This window comes from Mastomys coucha, unplaced genomic scaffold (genome assembly GCF_008632895.1).
Source record: "Mastomys coucha isolate ucsf_1 unplaced genomic scaffold, UCSF_Mcou_1 pScaffold1, whole genome shotgun sequence".
Taxonomy (NCBI): domain Eukaryota; kingdom Metazoa; phylum Chordata; class Mammalia; order Rodentia; family Muridae; genus Mastomys; species Mastomys coucha.
The window spans coordinates 68,689,474-68,712,041 of record NW_022196891.1 but is presented as its reverse complement, the minus strand read 5'-3'; the positions used below and the strand labels follow the sequence as shown (position 1 = coordinate 68,712,041).

At 46.2% G+C, this 22,568-nt stretch overlaps 1 protein-coding gene and 1 long non-coding RNA gene across 2 annotated transcripts in view; one reads left to right on the top strand and one right to left on the bottom strand.

Annotated features, from left to right (window-relative positions):
• The window catches only part of LOC116103498, an 8,884-nt gene extending 3,751 nt beyond the window's left edge, over window positions 1-5,133 (top strand). Inside the window, exons 3-6 of the long non-coding RNA XR_004123488.1 lie at window positions 217-278; window positions 1,588-1,787; window positions 4,074-4,151; window positions 4,755-5,133. This is a non-coding gene — a long non-coding RNA (uncharacterized LOC116103498). The remainder of the gene's footprint in view (window positions 1-216; window positions 279-1,587; window positions 1,788-4,073; window positions 4,152-4,754) is intronic.
• Window positions 2,331-22,568, bottom strand: part of F11r (F11 receptor) — a 28,013-nt gene continuing 7,775 nt past the window's right edge. Inside the window, exons 2-10 of the mRNA XM_031389551.1 lie at window positions 6,242-6,310; window positions 6,029-6,136; window positions 5,684-5,830; window positions 5,234-5,439; window positions 4,976-5,078; window positions 4,732-4,839; window positions 3,756-3,768; window positions 3,438-3,489; window positions 2,331-3,319 (exon numbers count right to left, since the gene is read on the bottom strand). Coding sequence (XP_031245411.1) covers window positions 3,284-3,319; window positions 3,438-3,489; window positions 3,756-3,768; window positions 4,732-4,839; window positions 4,976-5,078; window positions 5,234-5,439; window positions 5,684-5,830; window positions 6,029-6,136; window positions 6,242-6,310 — 842 coding nt within the window. The 3' untranslated portion in view covers window positions 2,331-3,283. The remainder of the gene's footprint in view (window positions 3,320-3,437; window positions 3,490-3,755; window positions 3,769-4,731; window positions 4,840-4,975; window positions 5,079-5,233; window positions 5,440-5,683; window positions 5,831-6,028; window positions 6,137-6,241; window positions 6,311-22,568) is intronic.

Here is a 22,568-nt window from a genome sequence, read left to right as displayed (position 1 = left end):
TGCTTTGCACCTGGCTGCTTGTTCTCACTGACCTTGATGTAGCCATCTCCTGCCTAGGTGACTTCTGTCGTTTGCCCTGTTTTCTGTATACTATATAAGCCAGATTTCTACTTTGTACAAATTGCATTCAGATACCGTACTCCCTTGTGTTGTGTCTGTTTGTCATTTCTTCGCCAACACCTTGTTTACTTAACTAGGACTCTGTTTCCCCCACAGGTTGAGGGAGGCCCAGACTGGCCGGCCTGTGGCAGGTGGTGCTAGAACAGGGACTCCAGCAGGTAAAACTTTTTCTTTCCTTCTTTCCTCTTTCTTTCCTTATTTCTCAGACAAGGCTTGGATCTCGCAAAGAGTTCTGCAAACTCGCTGGTAAAGGATCACCAGTTAAATGCGAGTAATCTTGGTATCAAGGGGCAGTCAGAGTCATGCCTGGACGCCTCACCAGCTGTGGTGCAGAGAATTGCCCAGGCTGCAGTAATGAAGAGATGGAAATTCAGCACCTACAAGTACCTGAGGAAACAGAGCAAGTTCCCAGGGGGAGTGAAATTGCGTGTTCCGGCTGCAGAGGGGCTGGGACACCTGAGGAGATTGCAGAAATCCCTCGAGAAACAGTTCCATAATGATGGAACTCTGCTCATCTTAGAAGCAGGTGAAAATAGTCATTCAAGAAACTGGCCAGGCAGTGGTGGTGCACGCCTTTAATCCTAGCACTTGGGAGGCAGACAGGCAGATTTCTGAGTTATACAAAAGACATGAGAGAAAGAGTGGTTAAAACTAAAAGAAAATAGATTTCAGAGCTACCCCTATGATGTCCTTGGGGATAGGAGGCATTCAGTTACAACACTTCCTTGCGCTGTGTCTGTCACTCGCCGAATTCTTTGCCCAGAACTTTTATCACCACGCAGAACAAGGGGTCCCCGAAGCAACCTAGTCCATGGCATAATTTAGCAGCAATTTCTAGGCCACTCTCCATTATGCACAAGCCTATGGAAAAAAAGCTAAATAAAAAAATGTATCTATTCTTAAAATGTGGCTATTAGGTGATGACTGTTACAGAGTTGGCTCAATGGCTAAGAGTGCCTGCGGTTCTTCAGAGGGCCTGAATCTGGTTCCCAGCATCCACAAGGCCTAGTAACTCAAGATCAGGGGAATCCAATGCCCTCTTCTGACCTCCTTGGACACCGTACACACACACACACACACACACACACACACACACACACACACACACACAATTTAATATTTTAAAAATGTATCAAGGAGACATAGGAACAGACATCCCTAATCTCAATCACCAAGGCTTCAGATGTCCGGGTCACTTTGGAATCTGATTCATTCTTTTTTAACTTCATCTTTTCACATTTAGTTTTCGTTTTGAGAACAAGTCTCACATAGCCCAAGATGGCCTTAAACGTCCTGTTTATCTGCAGATGACCTGGAACTTCTGATCCTCCTGTCTCCACCTCAGAAGTGCTGAGATGACAAGTGTGTTCAGCCACACCTGATTTAATGCAATGTTGGGGATCCATCCCAGGGCTTCCGGCATGCCAAGCAAGCACTTTACTAACTTTGCTTTCTCTCCATCCCAAGAGTCCCTTACTGCATCGCACAACTTCAGGACATAAACAAAACTAACGTGGAAAAAAAGAGACACTACAAAATTTAATTCTGACACTGTAAAATGAAACCAGAGGTGGCCATTTCCAAAGCATACTGTAAAAGCTGGAGAGGTGAACTGACTCATCCTCATCAAAAGTGCCTGTGGGGACTGTGTATCTAGGAGTGAACAGGTAAGGAAAACCCCCACCCCCACCCCCACCAAAGTGAATCATCCTTGAAAAACCCTTTACTGAACTGTTTCAAATTTCCCTTTTATTGTCCAACTGGGTTTTATTTCCTCTGGAAAGCTATTGATGGAAGGCCCTTAAGTGAGTGTTTAATTTCCAAAGGCTGAAAAGGCCCCAAATGGAAGAGAGCAATGACTACCAGACCTAGCTTGCTAACTGCTGCTGTCTCAAGCATTTAGTGACGGGAGGAGCTCTCCCTTAGATGCCTTAGGGAGTCCATTATGGACGGCAGGCGGGAGAGTGCACGTCCTTCACCCACTTTATTAAATAGCTGTTTCGTCCCAGCACAGCATCACGTCCCTATGCCCTAGCAGGAGGAGGCTATGGAACTAGTTCTGGTGTCCACGTCGGGAAGCTTTGCCCTGAGTTAGAACATAGTCCTAGGGATCAGCCATAGGTTGCTGGGAAGCAGAACTTTCATGTATTTTCTTACAAAGTAGCCCACAGTCCCTAAAATATTTGCCCACTTTCAACAAAAAAGACGTTTGTCAAATTAAGTTTTTATTTCCAGCAACATCTGTCAAATATAATAAACACACAGAAACACAACCTTGCCAAAGAGCTAGAAAGCCCTTCTATATAACAATTTCAATATACAACTAATCTCTCGCTCCCTCTCCCCCTCTCTCTCTCTCTCTCTCTCTCTCTCTCTCACACACACACACACACACACACACACACACACACACAAAAAAAAACACAGAGCCCAAGACTATAAAGCACATATCTCCTCCATTCACACACATCCACACACATCTTAAAAGGGTCCGTGCAGTAGTTCCAGCCAAATGCAGAGTGACTAACAGCCACCAGTTCCAGTCTTTTTTTTTTTTTAAAGATCTCTTTAAATCTTTCTTACTCCAAGTCTCCTGGGAGTTAACTGAGCCCTCCCACCTGGTACTGACATGGTGTCAGTTTACTTTGTATCCAGGAGAATCCCAGTGGCACATATTGTGAAGACAAGAAGAGCAGGCTCCAGAGACTAGAGACCTGAGGTCACCATCCAATGCCTCAGCCCCTCCTTTCTCCAGCCCCCCTCCCACTCTAGAGCTGCTGGCACTCCAACGGGGGAGGAGAAAGCTGGGGAGCTAGACTTAAAGTCCTTATTCAGAGGCCTTTAGAGCCAGGTATTGGTTTTGGGTTCCTGTCAGCCCACTCATGATTACTGTCTGGCCTAGGACTCCTGTCCAATCCCACAATTGACAATGGGGAATGAAAACTTTGTAACTAGTCTCAGGCCACCCAATGGCGGCAAGGGAAGGAGGGAGGGCGGGGAAAGAGGAGAGGGAAGTAGCTGATGTTTCTAGCTAGAATAAAAGCAAGGGGTCCCTATGGGTTCCAGAAGACATTGAAGGCATCCTGTGCAGCTACAGCCAGCAGGGGCCGGAACGCTGTAGCACCTGGGTCAGGCAAGTGGACATTGGATGAGCTGCAGCAGGTCACACCAGGAATGACGAGGTCTGTTTGAATTCTCCCTAGGGAAATAAAGCATGCAAGTCAACTTCACAGTCTCCTTTTGCTCACCAACACACAAACAGGCTAGAAACACTTGATGCACAAGGCCTCCCCCCTCCTCAGGGCAGGCACACTCACTTCACTTCGAGCACTGGGCTGGCTGTAAATCACCTTCTTACCCGGTGCCGTCCTGCGGGCAAACCAGAAATGGGACACATTCAGGCCCTAGCAATGGAGGTATCCGTGCAATATCAGGAGCTGAGTGTTTAGAAGGAAGGTGTTGGCAGGAACCAGGTAGGACAAAGTTCAGGAAACAAGAACAGAAGTCTAGAGTGTCATTCCCTCCAGAACAGCTACTTCCACCCCACCCCCACTCAAACCCTGGGGTTCGGCTCAGCTCCAAACCATACACATCCATGATTTTATGAGAGAACCCTGGGACAGCACCACGCTCACCCTTTCTTTGCTCCTGAAAGAGAAAAAAAAAAAGAGAAAAATGTGTTTTGACAATTCTGGAATTTTACTTTTAAAAAAACACAGACATTACGGATATGAATATGTTTTCACTGGGCAGTGGTGGTGAGTGCTTTAATCCCAGCCCTTGGGAGGCAGAAGCAGGTGTGGTCTACATACAGAGTGAGTTCCAGGACAGCCAGGGCTATACAGAGAAACCCTGTCTTGAAAAACAAACAAACAACAAACAAACAAACAAAAAACAAACAAAAAACAAAAAACAGAACAAAACAAAAGAATATGTTTTCATTTTAATCACAGCCGTGGAGATACCGGGCTGAAGCAGGGGACTATGATTTCCCTCACGCTGTGGTAGAGCCACGGTTTTACCAGCTGCAGGTCAGTTTTGACATTTGGATTTCTGGGAACTTTTTAGAGGGTATATAGATGCTAGGGCCCCAAGAGGCAGGGTATTGGTTGTTGGTTGAATGGGGATGGAGGGGGGGGGAAAGGGAGGGTTAGCTACAGTTTGTTAGTAGTTATGCTCAAAGAAGAAACAAATTACATTCAAGGATTTTTTTTTTCTACCTTATTTCTCTCCTATCTAGTGTTAGGGGGTGAAAGGGGTCAGGGAGTAAAAGGTGGAAAAAAAATCAGGAAAGACCGGCTACGATCTTGATTACTATCAGACTAGAACATGGCATAGCATGGGAATTAGGGGGAAGTAGTATGTCTCTTCATATGCGCTACATCAGATAACTGCGCTTCCTTGGAAGAGGGTGCCAGCACACAAAGCATGGTGACAGCACCCACAGACCACACAAGGATAAAGGAACTTCCAACTAGGTACTGTAGCACATGCCTATACTCTCAGCCCTTGGAAGGCTGAGGCAGGAGGATCACTGTGAGCTGAGAGGGCAAAGCTTCAGGCCAGCCTGGGCTATCACAAACCAACCAGCTTCCGAGGGGAAATACTTACTTTCAAAGTATCCACGGCTATAGGCAAACCAGATGCCAAAAATCAAGAGTCCAAGGAGGATCAGCGTTACCAGGACAGCCGCCACGATGCCCCCCACATTCAGCTCCACTGTGAGACACAAAGGAGAGGTCACTCGCCTTCATATGCAGCTGTGGTGCTGACGACGATGCTGTCATGAGCCACGTGCAAGCCTCTGATCACACCCCAAGCTCTAATCTTAGGCCCCAGTCACATTCTCACTCACCAGCTTCCATGCGTACAGCCTCTGACCTCATGGCTGTCCCATACCCATTGTGGGCCTGGCAGTAGTATTCACCACTATCAAAGGCTGTCACAGGGTCAAAGATCTAGAGGGAAGAGAACAAACTGGCTCCTTGCTCAATAAACCAGACACCCATCCTATCAGTTGTCTGACCTTAAGTAAGCTCCGATGCTTCTTCCCTGTCTCAGGGGTCCTATGGCCACCCCCCAGCCCCCATCTTTCACCACTCCCCTTTCATACCAGATCCCCTGACTTTGGATCGATGGTATATGAAGAATTGATGAAGGCACGGGTTTTCTTGGCGTCTGCTGTAAGCATGGACATCCCATCTTTAAACCAGGAATACTCAGAGGGCGGGGACCCATCGTGTTCTGAGCAGGTCAGCACTGCCCTGTTCCCAATGGTGACAGAGGAGGGGACACTGATTGTAGGCTTGGATGGAGGCACTAGGGAGGGAGATGGTAAAAAGAAGGTGTGACTACAAGGGGCAGGAGGGTTACACGAGTGTAAGAAACCAGGATGAGAGTCTCAACCAATCAGAGGCACTACCTGCACGCCCTTAGTTCTTATCAAACCAGGGGGCTCGCCTCTCTATCTTCACCATCCATAAGGCCTAAAGCTTAGCAGTCTGCTATCAGGTTCAGGGAAGCGATTCACTTTTAAGCCTACATGAGACTACATGGCACATACCAAGCACAGTGAGGTGGATGCTGACCTCCCCGTAGTTCTGGCCACCTTCCTCGGAGACCATGCAAGTATACTCTCCATTGTCCTTCCGGGTCACAGAACTGAATGCGATGCCACTGGATGAGAAGGTGACTCGATCCGCATAGGGAACTACCAGGAGCAGGGAGGAGAGGTCAAAGAGACAGGGTCAACTGGAGAGGGAAGATGAACTTAGCCCCCAAAATACATTCTTCATCCTCCACTAAAGGGAGGTACTCAGAGCTCCAGGGTGTGGCCCCCACCTCTGGAATCCAGGCTGGGCAGTGTCAATTACTTGGCAATTCTTTCTTAGCGACTGCGACAACTTACCTGTGATCTGGCTGTTATAGCACACAAGCGCGGTAGTGCTACCTTGAACAAACTTCCATTCCACTCGGGGGGAGGAGAAGCCAGAGTAGGTACAGCCCAATCTGACAGCTGCAGATAGGATCAAAACGGGAGAAAGATGGAGCCCCCAAAACACAAGCTAGAATGCATGCCCTCCGACCCCACCCTAACCCTCCACAGCTCTGCCCAACTCACGCTCATTCTCGGGAACTTGGACGTCAGTTTGAGAAGTATATACCGAACCCTTGCCTTGTACCAAAGAGCCTAAGGAAAAAAAAACAGAGGGACCCCATCAGAAGACAAGAGCTGTCATGGAGAAGGAAGAACACAGATCTAGGGTGGACGGAGGGAGAGTCAAGCTGGGTGGTACCCTAAACTTTTTTGGTTTTTCGAGACAGGGTTTCTCTGTGTAGCCCTGGCTGTCCTGGAACTCACTCTGTAGACCAGGCTGGCCTCGAACTCAGAAATCCGCCTGCCCCTGCCTCCCAAGTGCTGGGATTAAAGACATGCTCCACCACTGCCCAGCTCTAAACATTTCTGATATGTTCTCTTCTACCAGGACCATGCCTATGGGTGGAAATACGGCATTTCTTTCAAGTACAACTTCTTTTCTTTTTAAAGGCTTCCTCTAAGGCTCCCAATACTCTTAAATCCCTACTGGCCCAAAGGGAGCTTCCAGAATGACATTTCATGGTTCAGAGAAAGCTCCACAAAAACACTGCAGCCACTTGTCAAAACAATCCTGGAAGACAGCCAGCAAGCTGGAGGCGAGGTGTGTGTGTGGGGGGGGGATGAGGATAGAGCAGGCAATTTGACATTTGTACAACATTAGCCACTTCTCAAGGTGTTTTCAGAGATGTTACATTGTTTGATCCTTGAAACAAGTGGGACCTGGCAGCAGGACAAGAGTTATTACCCTAATTTTACATGCAGAACTCAGGCTACAAGTAGAGACGGATGTGTAAGATAACACAGCTGGTTGTGAGATGGGCTAAGGACCAGACTTGATCTCAGATCACCTTATCACAATTGCACATTTGCTAAATGAAAAAAGGGAAGGTTGTGCAGATGGGGGTAGAGGCATGAGGAGCCAGGAGTTAAATAACACAGGAGTGGGAAAATTATCGGGGTTCATAGGAAAATCCCCAAACTAGTGACAGAGGACTCTGTGAACACACACACACACACACACACACACACACACACACACACACACACACACCCCTTCGTTTCATTTGTCTTCAAAGTTCAAATTCACAAAGAATGTGTTTATTTATAGCCTTTAAGTCAGAGTCCTTAGATATGTGTCATATATGTGTCACAGACACATACGGTACAAGCATGCAGGTGTATTTTCCTTCATTTAAATACCCACGAAGTCTCTTGGCCTTTGAGATTCCTATTTATCTGAAATGTAGTCGTTTAAACTAGATGGTCTCCAAAGTCCTGTTTTCCTCCACACCCTCTGACGTGGCTGTTTTAAGACACGCTCTTTGTTTCTGCAGGGCGGAGTGGGGATCAAAGACAAAGCTACGGGCCTGGTGCACCATAGGCAGAGCCTTACTACCGAGGCACACACTCAGCCAGGCCTAGAGTACCTTTATATGCATTTATTTCAATCAGACTCAATTTGGCAAATTAGTCCAGGTATCCGTTTGTGTTGGGTTTTGTTTCTGTTTTGTTTTGCTGGAAAAGGATCTTACTGTAGACCAGATTAGCTTGGGACTTCCACTTCCTCGTGTGTACCTAATCCATCTTTCTAACTCAGATTTGGGAGATCTCTGAAGGATCGCTCCTGTTTCAAATCTCCCCATCTAGCCGGAAACGCTCCCATTGCCAGATCTCGTACCTTTCTCCTTTCCACAGGTGTGGACCAATCCCAGGAGCTCTCCCTAATAGAGGGTCTTGTATGATAAATGACATCTCAAATCTTTGTTTTGCCTGCATGTATGTATGTATGTATGTATGTATGTATGTATGTATATATGTATGTGTAAAGTGTCAGAGGAGGTCAGAGGCAGCATGTCTCCTGGAACTACAGTGAGTTGTGAGGTCCCCAATAGGTGCAGGAAACTGAACCTAGATCCTCTGCAAGAGCAACAAGTGCTCTTAACCTCCGAGCCATCTCTCTTGACCCTCAGATACCACTTTTTGTTTCTTTGTTGTGTTATGTTTTTTTCGAGACAGGGTTTCTCTGTTTAGCCAAGGCTGCCTGGAAACTTGCTCTGTAAGCCAGGCTGTCCTGGAATTCAGAGATCCACCTGCCTCTGCCTCCCATGTGCTCAGATGAAAGGCCATTTGACATTACTGCCCTGCTCAGATGTTACTCTTAGAAAGTCAAAACTCATTGATCTATAAATTGTTTCTAATACTATAACTTTGCATATTTTTCATTATAATTTAATGTTGAACTCATACTCAAGTGTAACATCAGATCTGGAAATTAAATCAAATAACCCTCATTAAATTAGAAACTCTTCCCGGAGATGTGATTAAAAGCTCAGTAGGTAAAGGCACCTCCCACTTAGTGATGCAATCACAACCAGGCACCCCCCCCACTGGATACAAATATAAGTTTGTTCCCCAGAACCCATGTCAAGGTCAAAAAAGAGAATAAACTTGGCAAAGTTGTCCTTTGACACTGACACATATCAAACAATTAAAATAATAATAATGTAGGCTAGAGAGATGGTTCAGCGGTTAAGAGCACTGCTCTTCCAGAGGCCCTAAGTTCAATTCCCAGCAACCACATGGTGGCTCACAATACATCCGATGCCACCGCCTTCTGCTGTGTCTGAAGACAGCAACTATATACACACACACATGAAATAAATAAATAAATCTTTAATAAAATTAATGTAATCCGTAATCCCAGCATTTGGAAGGCAAAGGCAAGAGATCTGATGCAAGGTCCAGGCCAGCTTGATCTACAGTGAGTTCTAGGCCAACGTCAGGTGACTCACAAGTCATCCTCGAGTGGATGCTGGGAACCTTGTTCTATAAAGGCGCAGAGGTTTCACCGATTTGCCTTCTGTGTAGTACACACACTGTGATGCTTGAACCAGGCATCTCACTAGGAATGAAGGGCTTACTGCCACAGCTGCTGGAGTGCTGCCTAAAGAAGGCCCACAGTTAGGAGGAGCTCAAGGCTGGCAGGCCACTGCCTTGCCCGGGACCTGCATTCTACTAGGGGCAGGGGCAGCCAGAAACCATTATTTGACAAGGACAGGAGGGAACTTGTGGAAAGCCCCCACTCTACGTCCCAACACTCCCAGATTAACCTGAGTAGAAGGTGGAGTGGCAGGGTACCCTAGCCACCAGTCCCCCACCCCGTCCCATCCCTCCCCACCCCCCCACCCCCCGGCCGAATCTTGTTTACTCCCTCCCCTTTCCACAGGTGTGACTCAAAGAACACTCCCTAATAAAGTGTCTTGTATGATAATTGATATCTCAGAGTCAGCTTCCCAAGAACCCAGCCTGTGACCCCACCCGAAACCTGAGTGGACATCTCATTAAGCTGAGAAGCAGCCTCCGAAATTTACATGCACACACAGGAACCACAGGGTACGAACAGTAGTCATTCCCCAGTCACTTTTGACGGTGAATCAAGTTTTTCCCCCAATCAACTGATTAATTAATTAATTTGGAGGGTGTGCGCACATGCCACGGCAAGAATGTGGAGACCAGTAGACTACGTTCTGGAAATCAGGTCCCCCCCTTCTTCCATGTTGTCGACAGTGTCTCTTGTTTCTGCCACTGTGCTGTGTATGTACATACGTACTCCAGGCCACCTGGCCCTCAAACTTCCCAAATCTCGCTTTTTACATGCGTTCTGGAGATCGTATTCAGGACATACCAAGTCCTTTACACCTGCTAGGCCATGCTCCCTCTCCACCCCCGCAAGCCCCTGAAATTGTTTTTTTGAGGCCTTTCTTTGAAATGATGAGATAAAAAAGATGTCAGGTAGTGGGGGCACAAGCCTTTAATCCCAGCATTCCAGAGGCAGAGGCAGGCAGATCTCTGGTGTCTATAGAGCCAGTTCCAGGGCAGAAACCCTGTCTTGAAAAGCCAGGAAAAAAAAAAATCTAGGGATTATATCACATGTTGTTTTCTGTAAAAATACAGGCGCCTGCATTTCAGTGTCTATCCAGCTCCTTTCATCGCCCAAAGCCTGTTGGCTTCGACCCACCTGCACCAAGACTCAAAGTCTACTGTGAGTAGGTGAGATGGCTCAAGCAGGTAAAGTTACTTGTTACCAAGCCTGCTGACTCAAGTTCAACCCCAGGTTCTACCTGGTGAAAGCAGGGCGTCAACTCCTACACAAATTTTCCTTTTGCCTCCCTCCACGCATGCACAATGACTCATGTAAGCCCCCAACACACATACACACACAAGAGCGAGTTAGACATAATTTTTTAAATTTAAAAATAAACCTAACTAAGCCAGAAGGTGACAGCAGACACCTTGAATCCCAGCACTTGGGAGGCAGAGGGAGGCGGATCTCTGGGAGTTCAAGGCTACCCTGGTCTGTATCAAGTTCCAGGACAGCCAGGGTTACACAGAGAAACCTTGTCTCAAAAACAAAATAAACAAGCAAAGAAACAAATAAAAGTAAACTAAATTAATTAATGTCTACTATGCCTGCCTACATCTCCCATGGTTCAAATCCAGCTTCAGCACCACGATCTTCCTATTCATCCAAAGGCATCTCAACCAATCTGGACCACAGCCCGCTTTCTCATCCTTTCTTTTTTTTAAAGATTTATCCCCAGCTGTGTTCCCTGCTGGACTGTGTGACCAGGACAGGCCACTCCAGCCATTCTGAACACTCTGGCAGTCTGTAAAATGGAGATTACAACCATTTCTATATCAAAGTGCAGGTTCAACAAGGCAATACAAATAAAGTGCTTAGCCCAGAATGGTGTACACACTGTAATCCCAGTCCTAGGGAGGCAGAGACAGGTGGTTTTCTGAGTTCGAGGCCGGCCTGGTCTACAGAGTGAGTTCCAGGACAGCCAGGGCTACACAGAGAAACCCTGTCTCAAGCCCCCCTAAAGAAAGAGAGAGAGAGAGAGAGAGAGAGAGAGAGAGAGAGAGAGAGAGAGAGAGAGAGAGAGAGAGAGAGAGGAGGGAGAGAAGAAGGGAAGGAGGAAGAGACTGACTGGGAGAGAATGGAGGCAAGATGGAGAGCAACAAACGGTGATTCAGAACCAGCGTGGCTTTAAATAGCCACAGGTAGATTTAATATCATATAGAGACAGAATGATTGGGGTAACTTGTCTAATCTAGGTGGGCGGCTTGTATCATTATCAATTGGCACAGAAATTACTGTGTGGGCATCTTGTGAATTAAGAATTTATTGATATATAAATCTGACTGTTTAATTATAAGCTCCTAGAGTTTTGTTTCACTGGGTTACCGGAATGTGGAGCTGCCGTCCGCGTGGGGTTAATGGCTGAGGAAGAACTAGCGGCTCCAAGCGAACCTGAGCTGTCTTGGTCACTGCTGATGCTAGTCTAGAGGCAGATGGGGTGGGACCTCCCCAGGGTGGAGTTGCCAGCAGGAGCACGGCAGCAGTGGGAGCCTGCTGGTTCTTTTTAAGATTTCCCTCAACACCTGCCCTCTATTTTTCCCCTGGCATCATCCCCCACCCCCCAATTTAACCTCTGACCTTCCTACATACTCTTACTATGGCGAATCAAAATGAGAAATTCCATCCTCTCCATTATAAAGTTTCATTTACTTAAAACAAAAGCAAACAAACAACAACAACAACAAAAAAAACAAACCCAAAACTACTTTTAAAGCCAGGTGTGGTGATGCATGCCTTTATTCCCAGCACTCAGGAGGTAGAGGCAGATTTCTGAGTTTGAGGCCAGCCTGGTCTACAGAGCAAGTTCCAGGTCAGTCAGAATTACACAGAGAAACCCTGTCTCAAAGCAAACAAACAAAAAAATAAAACAAAAGCAAACAAAATATCTCTTTTTTTTGGTGATTCCATTTCTTTCTCTTTTATGTAGATGGCTGTTTTGCCGGCACGGATGCCTGTGCATCGTGTGTGTGCCATAAGAAACCAAAAAGAAGGGGAGTCAAAAATCTCTAGAACTAGCAATGATGATGAGCTGCCTGCCGTGTGGATGCTGGGAACTGAACTTCGGTCCTCTAGAAGAGCAGCCAGCACTCTTAAGCACAGAGCCATCTCTCCAGCTCCAGTTTCTCTTGATTTACTGGTTGTTTGGTTTTTGTATGTGAAAGAGGCATGGGCTCACTATGTAGACCAAGCTGGCCTTGTACTCAAAATTCTTCTGCCTCAGTTTCCCCAATACTGAGCTGCAGGTGTACGCTACCACATACACCTCCTTCACTGAAACAAACAGCCACGAGCCTTTTGGCTTCCTCAAGCTGTGAGTCTGTAAAACTGGAAATCCATCTTCCGTCCCAGTTGGAATGGAGTAAGCAGTGTTGAAAGCACAGGGATACAGCTGCTCAAATGTTGCAGCAACTCTCAGAGCCAGTGACAGTATCAGGACCTCCATTTTCAACATGGAGAACGTGAGACCTGGAGCAGTTAAGCCTGCCAAATAAAAAACTAACTAACCGCCAGGCAGGGGTGATACATGCTTTTAATCCCAGCACTTGGGAGGCAGGGGCAGGCGGATTTCTGAGTTTGAGGCCAGCCTGGTCTACAAGAGTGAGTTCCAGGACAGCCAGGGTTATATAGAGAAACCCTGTCTTGAAAAACAAAATAAATAAATAAATAAATAAATAAATACACAAGCAAACAAACTAACTAACTAACTAACCAACCTTTAAGATAGGCAGGAAGATTTCTGTGAGTTCCAGGACACCCCAGAATACATAGTGAGTTCCAAGACAGCCAGGACTAAATAGACGTAGAAAAAGCCTGTCTCAAAAATAAAACAACTAACCAAGCAAACGGGGAAGAATGAAAGCTACCCACAGACCAAATAACAGTGAATAGCAGCAAAGTTTCAAACCAATACAGTCCGACTGCAAGGTGCTGCTATTCAACAGCACCTTCACACTTTACAACTATTTACACTATTCAACAGCACCTTTACACTTTACAGCCAATGCTGCCTAGGTGTCAAGATGCAAATATCCAGCAAGAGAATTCCAGCCCTATCTGAGCTGTGAGAAGCTTCCCACTTTCTCACCCACTCAGCTCTTGCAACACAAAACCACTTCCCAGCCTGCGTTTCCCAATCCCCGCCTTTGCTCAAGCTGCCTCTGCTCTGGGAAACACCTTTCCCCTCATTACCTGTTTGGCACCAGTCCCTCTTTCTCTTTCCTGGAAATGACCGGCCACACCCCAGTCCTCTAAGAGCCACTTCCCCAGGCTTTCATTATCCCCTGCAAAAACACCACTGAAATATTTCTCAAGCCTTTAATTCTAGCACTTGGGAGGCAGAGGCAAGTGGATTTCTGAGTTTGAGAGCCGGCCTGGTCTACAGAGTGAGTTTCAGGACAGCCAGGGCTGTCCTATCTTGAAAAAAAAAAAAAAAAAGTCCTAGACTCTGCGTTATTATGTATAAACACTCCCATGACTCTTAAGCAATTGGCCAAACAGCAGAGACCATATCTGGTTTGTTAATTTAAATATTGCATAGTGCCTGATACTATGCATTTGTTGAGTGGCATGGAACACAAACAAATAAGGTCATAGCTGACCACTGACTTTACTACCTATTGCGGAGGTTTATCTTCAAAAACAAGTCCAATTTTTAAATGGGAATGACAGATGGGGAGACAGCAAATGCAGAAAAAAAAAAACACCTTGTTTCAAAATCCAATCTCTGTAGCATTTTAATACTAACATTTTTTTTAAAGTGCTAGTTTCAGGGAGAAGAAAACTAAAATTATTATTTTTGTTTTGTTTGGGATGGGGTCTCATGTAGCCCAGGCTAGCAGGCTAGCCTCCAATTTCTGTGCCTCCTGCCTTCACCTCCTGAATTCTGGGTTACAGAAATACTACACCACGCACGGTTTCATGCATCACCGGGGACTGAATCCAAGGTGTCTGTCACTCCTACATGGGAGGCAAACATTCTACCAGCGGAGCTACATCCCCAGCTCCTAAAGCCTAGCTTCATTTTTGTTTGTAAGGTTTTATTTTTATATATGTGTACATCTGTGTATATGCACATGTGTGTGGATTTCCACAGAGGCCAGGAGAGGGCAACAGATCCCCTGGGGCTGGAGTTACAGGTGGTCGTGAGCAGCCTCCCCAAACTGGTACTAGAAACCAAATTCAGCTCTTAACTGAAGAATCCTTTCTCAAGTCCTAAAACCTAGACAGATGTCAGAAGAGGGCACTGGATCTCCTATACATGGATGATGATAAATTATCATGAGGATACTGGAACCCAAACCCCAGTCCTCTATAACAACAATGCTTTTAACCTCTCCAGACCCCTTAGTTCTGTGTTTTAAAACCAAAGTGGTTTTAGTTTTATTCTGATGCTTTGGTTTTTTTTTTGAGACAGTATTTCAATATGTAGCCCAGACTGTCCTTGAAGGGGCTGTAGAACGGGCTACAGGCTGCCTTCAAACTTACAGAAATCCTCTTGCCCCTGCCTTCTGAGTGAGTGCTAGAATTATGAGCAACTGAGACTGCTTGCTTACGCCACCTCTCCAGACTACAAAGTGATTTTAAATGTAATCGTCTTAAAACAATATTTACATTCTCTACGCATAATTCCCGATGTTTGGCAAACAGGACTGATGGCTGCCCAGGGATGCCGATGAGTCTGTGGGTGTGGCACACGCGGTGGCAGAGGCTGCTGCCTGCATCTAGGGGTGTACACTGGTACCTGCGGAGCTCCAGGGAAAGGACAGAGAGCCAAGAGGAGAACAAGAGCAAGAAAAACTTTTTGTTGCTGTTGTTGCGTTTTGTTTTTTGTGTTTTTTTTTTTTTTTTTTTTTTTTTTTTTTGAGACAGGGTTTCTCTGTCCTGAAACTCACTCTGTAGACCAGGCTGGCCTCAGACTTAGAAATCCACCTGCCTCTGCCTCCCAAGCGCTGGGATTAAAGACGTGCGCTACCACTGCCCTGCCAGAAAGATCCAAAATTGCAAGAGGTGGGAGAAACGTCTGTGGCTGGCTGTCTCAAGTCAACGGGAACAGAAAAGGGGATGTGAGAGCTACAGGAGGGCTAGAAGAACTCACCAGGATCTCAGAAGAGAGTCAGACATCACCACTTGGTCACTGAGGTAAAGCCAGTGTCAATGAAACACGCTATAGGGCTGAAGAGATGGCTCAGAGGTTAAGAGCATGCTCTTCCAGAGGTCCTGAGTTCAATTCCCAGCAACCACATGGTGGCTTGCAACCACCTGTAATGGGTTCGGATGCCCTCTTCTGGTGGGCATCTGGAGTACACTGTAGCTGTCTGTGTACTCATATATATAATAAATAAAATATTTTAAAAACATAAAATAAAACACACTATCAACCTCATTCATTCGTGGTTCTAAACCAATTGAAAGCTAGTCACAGTGACTGGAATGGAGCAGTGAGAGAATAAGGTGTTCAAGGCCAGCCTAGGCGAATTGGCACATCCGAAGCCAGCCTGCCTGCACTTCATGAGGTCAGGTTTCAAAAAGACAACAAAACACCACAACAAACCACCAATAAGAACCTTTGCTTTCCCACTCCCAATGCACATGTCTTCACTGCTTAAAAAGTGGGCTTTGGCAGGGCGGTGGTGGCGCATGCCTTTAATGCCAGCACTTGGGAGGCAGAGGCAGGCGGATTTCTGAGTTCAAGGCCAGCCTGGTCTACAGAGTGAGTTCCAGGACCGCCAAGGCTACACAGAGGAACCCTGTCTTGAAAAAACAAAACAAAACAAACAAACAAAAAAGTGAGCTTTGTTTTGGGGGAGACAAATAGGAAAAAAGAGGTAAATCCATTAGCAAAAGCTTCACTGTTTTCAGAGGAACAACAACAAAACCTTCATGTACAGTCAGCAGAAAAGGAAACTGTTGACCAGTACATTGCTTTTGAGGTAAGCTCCAAAAAGGTTGCTTGGATTGCACTATTTCCCAAACTCTCAAACTTGCATCCTAACTCCCAAGACCTCAGAGGATGTTTCTGGTGCCAGAACCAGTAAAGTGTTAAAATGAGGTTACTTCTGGATGCTTCAATCCAACTCAGGTAGTCTCCCTATAATAACAGACAGAGGCACACAGAGGCACACTTGGAATGTGTGGCTCGTGCACAGACAGCAAGAGCCGGAGCCATCTGCCGGCAAGGAGAGAGGTCTCACAGGGAATCATTCCAGCCAGCGCCTTCAGCTTCGACTTCCAGCATCCGGAACAGGTGAGAATACTATCTGACAAGCTATGCAACCTGTGGGATCTGTTGTTACACCGGCCCTGGCAAACTAGCCCAAAAGTCCCCTGGCTTCCGGGTGCACCTACATCTGCATACCACATACATAAAAGAAGGCGTGACAACATCCGCCAAGAAGCAAATCAGCTTGCTCCGCCAGTGACTTCACCACATCTGAACTGAGCGTGTCCAGGAAAGCCACTGAGTAAAGCAAACTGAATACTCACTCTGTGCCAGATACTCCAAGCCCTTCAGTGATTTGAGTCATTTAATCTTACACTAATTATATGAGACGGATACAATTATAGCTCTCGTCTTTACTAAGTAAGTGGGGCACAGAAATTAATTTGTTCAGGGTCACAAAAAAACAGTGGGTAGCAGAGCTGAAATTGTAATTCACATTACCTGGTTCTGGTACTTGATACTGTATCAATCAACTGCTCTAATCCACATCCTCCCCACCCCACCCCCACCCCGTGGATATTTACTTGCGGGTATGCGCATGCCAATGTGCCCACGTGGAGCTCCAAAGACAATCTGTGGAACACTTCTCTTCTTCCACCATGTGCAGAAATCCAACTCAAGTTGACAGGTATGGTCGCAAGCCCCTCTACCCACTAAGCCCGTGCCCTCTTGTTCACCCTTTGTTTTTTTTAGACAAAATTTCACAATATGACCCACATATGTCCATGTGACTCATGTTTTAGGGAGAAAGACAACCCTTAAAATTTTTCTCTTCCTTCTGCAAATGAAGTGGTAAATGTAAAAACAAACAACAAATTCAAGCCACACCTGTAATCCTAGTACTTGGGAGGGAGGAACACTGGGGCGTCAAGGCTGCTCATCCTCACTACATACAGGCAAGTCTGCACTACATAAACTCCTAACCCTTAGGGGAAACAAAGAAACAAAACTAACACCTAAAAGCTAAACCCAAAGCCAATTTAAATCTTTCTGAACTGGCCTAAAAACAGCTCCAAAATATAAAATTAACATATGAAACGATGCCCACACCCCTTGCTATGGAGTCAATACTCAAAGAGCACCTTTACTGTGGCTTCTGAGCGCTAGGATTAAAAATAAAATTTCTAGGGCTGGAGAGATGGCTCAGCGGTTAGGAGCACGGACTGCTCTTCCAGAGGTCCTGAGTTCAATTCCCAGCAACCACATGGTGGTTCACAACCATCTGTAATGGGATCCGATGCCCTCTTCTGGTGTGTCTAAAGACTGCTACAGTGTACTTTTATACATAAAAGAAATGATTCTAAAATAAAATTTATAAATAATAAAAATAGCCCATATTAATCATAATCTCTAAAAATTATTCCACTTGGCAGTCTGCAATATCTGAGCTTTTTTGCCATTTGTTCTATATTTCTGTAATAAACAGGTGTATCTGAAATATCGTAACTTGGAACAGTGGTTCTCAGCCTTCCTAATGCTGTGACCCTTTAATACAATTCCTCATGGCGTGGTGACCCCCCAGCCATAATATCATTTTCACTGCTACTTCATACCTGTAATTCTGCTACTGTTATGAACCGTGATGTAATGGTCTTAGTTGCCCCCTATGAAAGGGTCAAGACCCAAGGCTGAGAACCAGACTCAGAGGAAAGAGGAGCTACGACGGTCTTGTGAAACCAGGGCAGAAGAGCTGCTGTGAGGGCAGGCCAACTTGGACAACTGAGTGAAACCAGGTCTCAAAACAAGAGGGAGGGAGAGAGGGAGAAAAATCAGATAGACTACAAGAAGAAACATGGCCAAATAAACAGAAGAGGCAAACACAAAGCCAGAAACTAGAGGGCGGGGGCTGAGAGTGCAGCATGGTGGCAGAGCGCTTGCCTGGCTGCACAAGGAGGGAAGGAGAGAGAATGAGAGGAGACAGAAAGAGACAGGAGGAAGAGGGGGAGAAGTACCAGCTATCAGTTAACAGTGGCACACACACTCCGTCAGAACGTGAAGAATGTTCAAATAAACATTAAAGGTGAACTGAGGTAACAGATGAGGAAGAAATGTGAGCTGCGGGGAGGAAACGGCACAAGAGCACAGATGTCCGGGAGACACAGGAGGACAGAAAGCTGGAAGGCAGAGGGGACACGAACAGGAGTCGCGGACGAGAGAACGGCAAATAGGACAATCACAAACTATTAACAACTAAGTCAGTCTCCACATATTTCCATGAGAGATATGATTTCCTTTACACACACACACACACACACACACACACACACACCCCAATACACTGGGTTTCTGTAGCCCATGGCTTATCCAAAGCAGTACATATACCATGCCGGTCTCAAACGTCTGGCAATCCTGCTTCTCTTTGTAGATTCCTGGTACTACAGGCATTTGTCACCAAGATGGGACTCAGAGACTGTTTTTCTTTTTTCTTTTTCTTAGAAGATTTATTTGTAATTATTAATAAGTATACTGTAGCTGTCTTCACACACACCAGAAGAGGGCATCAGATCTCATTACGGGTGGTTGTGAGCCACCACGTGGTTGCTGGGATCCGAACTCAGGACCTTCGGAAGAGTAGTCAGTGCTCTTACCCCGCTGAGCCATCTCGCCAGTCCTCAGAGACTGTTTTTCAAGAGAGCTAGTAACCTATCTAGCTGGTGTGGTCTCCTCACCCCCAATCCTTATGCTCAGGAGATACAAACCCAAAATGTTCTGCGGACACCTGAGACCAAAGGTAGGAAGGAATAAACCCAAAGCTTTCGATGGTTTTTCTTACCATTGTGCATCAACTATGGTAAAGCTTAGTAACAGTAACTCGTCATCAATTAATGGCACCACACCATGATAAAGCTTATTTAAAACTTACGTACTATTTATCACTAGCAAGCCGTGGTGATACAGGCTACCTGTGACCCCAGTTCTTAGGAAGGGGAGGCAAGACATCGGGAACTAAAGACAAGCGGGCAGCCAGTCTTAAGAAGAGCAGCCAGTGCTCTTAACTGCTGGGCCCTCTCTCCAGCCCCTCTCATTCCATTTTATAGATGAGGAAACTGAGGCTTAGAATAGTTGCCTCATGGGCTGGAGAGATGGACCGAAGGTCCTGAGTTCAATTCCCAGCAACCACGTGGTGGCTTACAATCAGTACAGATACAGTGTACTCACATACATAAAATAAATAAAACAAATCTTTTTTTTTAAAGATATATTTATCGCTTTTGCACGGTGGGAGCAAGGTAGACACAAGGTAGGTTGGAGGCTGTTAGTTCAGGTGGCGGATCCTGGTGGATCGCCACTGGAAGGTTTCTAATAGAGTAGTTGATCAATTTTAGGATACTAGGCTCTGTGCCCAGCGACTGTATTATCTGTTGATGTTAAAAAAAGTATATATCTATTTATCTTATGTATATGAGCACGCGGTAGCTGTCTTCAGACACACCAGAAGAGGGAGCTGGATTCCATTACAGATGGTTCTGAGTCGCCATGTAGTTGCTGGGAATTGAACTCAGGACCTCTGGAAGAGCAGTCAGTGCTCCTAACCTCTGGGACATCTCTCCAGTCCCTTTCAGAACGACTTTTTTGTTTGTTTGTTTTTGCTTTTTCAAGACAGGGTTTCTCAGTGTAGCCCTGGCTGTCCTGGAACTCACTCTGTAGACCAGGCTGGCCTCGAACTCAGAAATAGGCCTGCCTCTGCCTCCCAAGTGCTGGCATTAAAGGCATGCGCTACCACTGCCCAGCTTAAAATAAATCTCTCTCTTTTTTTAAATAGTTGCCTTATATAGTTGTCAATCTAAGGGTCTTAGGCCTGTAGACCTGTCCAACTCTTTTGGGTTGGTTGTTTGCATTTATTTTGGCAGCACTGGGGACTAAGCCTGGGACCTGATGCAGGTAACAGGGAGGGGGGTGGGAGGTGGTCTATCACTGAGCTACCACCCCGGCTTCAAATCTGTCCATGTATTATTATTATTATTATTATTATTATTATTATTATTATTATTATTATTTTATGTATATGGTTATTTTGCCTGTAAGTATGTCTATACCATCCATGTAGTATATGCCAGTAGAGGCCAGAGAGGGCATCAGATGCCCTAGAACTGGAGTTACAGATGGCTGTGAGCTGCAATATGGGGGCTGGGAATCAAATGCAGGTCCTCTGGAAGAGCAGCCAGTGCTCGTAAACCCATAAGCCATCTCTTGCCAAGTCTGTCCATTTCCATGTGTGAGGTTCTAAAACTCACAGCCCAAGCAAAGAAAACCCATCTACTCTTCAAGGTCTAGTTCAAATGTCCCTTGGTCCCTGTTTTTCTGCCATAATTAAAGGCAAATTTAAAGATTAATTACATAAAAGTAATTTATTGTTACATGGAATGGGGAAGAAAAAGAAACAAAAATATTTCCATAAAAGGAAAATGGCTTAGGAGGCCGGAAAGATGACTCTGGCTAATAGCCCTGGCTGACCTTCCAGAGGTCCTGAGTTCAATGCCCAGCAACCACATGATGGCTCATAAATCATCTGTAATGGGATCCAATGCCCTCTTCTGCTGTGTTGGAAGAGTGACAGTGTATTCATATACATAAAATAAATAAATCGAAAGAAAAAAGGTAAATGGCTAAATTATAGCATAATCATACAATACAATAGACCTTGGTGAAGGTTTTTGTTGTTTGTTTTCGAGACAGGATTTCTCTGTATAGTCCTAGCTGTCCTGGAACTCACTGTGTAGACCAGGTTAGCCTCCCACCCAGAGACTTGCCTGCCTTTGCTTTCTGAATGCTGAGATTAAGTACATGTGCCAACACATATGTCCTTTAAGTTTCATTTTTTTTTTTTGTCTATGTTTGTTCTATTTCCAAGCAAGTCAGAGTCCATACAGGCCTGGCTGTCTTGGAACTCTATCTGTAGACCAGGCTGGCCTCAAACTCAGAGATCTGCCTGCCTCTGCCTCCCCAGTGCTGGGATTAAAGGGAAGCGCTACCACCGACCAGCTCAAGCTTTAATGTATATGTATGCATAGCAATCATTCATAGAAGCCTAGAATGGAAGAGTAGCGTGTGTTTAACCTTAAGCAAGAGTACATGTGGCTTTTCTCTAGAGTCTTCTATTTCCCCATCGTTCTACCTGGAGCGGGTTATCACTCTTGTTTTTGAGAGTGAGTCACTCTGTAGCGCAGACAGGACTCCAACTGACTCACTAGCCTCCTGTCTCAGGCTCCCTGGCGCTGAGATCATAAACAGACTCCAACAAAACCAAACGTACTTCCCCGTGTGGGACCGTGAAAGGCAGTCTGTGTTCTTGGTTGAGCTGCAGTATTCTGGTTGGACTCCACCCCCAGTCAGCTGACTACGGTCAGGTATGCCCTGCCCCACAGCTACCTGGAACAGAAAGGCAGCCCAGCCCACCATAAAAGGAGCTGTTTGCCCCCTCCTCTCTCTTACTCTTAACTTCTTGCTCTTACTCTCACCCTTCTTCTCCCCCTCCTTTCTCCCCTCTCTCCACATGGCCATGACCAGTCTCTCCCACCCACCTTTCTACAATAAAGCCTAGGCCAGTCTCTTACTTTTCTACCTTCTCTCTCTCTCTCTCTCTCTCTCTCTCTCTCTCTCTCTCTCTCTCCTTTCTACAATAAAGCCTAAAAACTAAGAACTGCCTCCTTTCCTTTTTTTTGTTTTTTCAAGAAAGGGTTTCTCTGTTGCAGCCCTGGCTGCCCTCGAACTCAGAAATACGCCCGGCTCTGCCTCCCAAGTGCTGGGATGAAAGGCGTGCGCCACCACCGCCCAGCAGCCTCCTTTCATCTAGATTTGCTGTGCTGGAGCAATGGATTAGGCCTTCCCCTAAAGAGCCGTGTGTCTTATTTCCCACAGGAAAGTCTCCCAGCATTTCCAGCCCTGAGACCGGTCCAAGGACCCCACGCTCTCGCGGGAACCACCGGGCACCTCCTTCTCTCCCCAACCCTTTCCCCCTTTGGCCCCAGGACTCCCAATTTGTTCTCAGCTCTTCCTCGGGTATCCAGCGACGTCAGGGATGCCCGAGACTGAGAACCCACCGGGATGCTCCCTTTTGACCCCAGTGGACTAGGGTAGTGGCTTCCCACAACCATACACCCACCCGGCAGTCTCCCGCATCCGCCTGGCCAGTGTCTTCCGAGCTCCGGCTCTCCTGGGGTAGCCAGCTGTCTGTGGTGCACGAGAGCCGCAGAGCAGAGACTGCACAT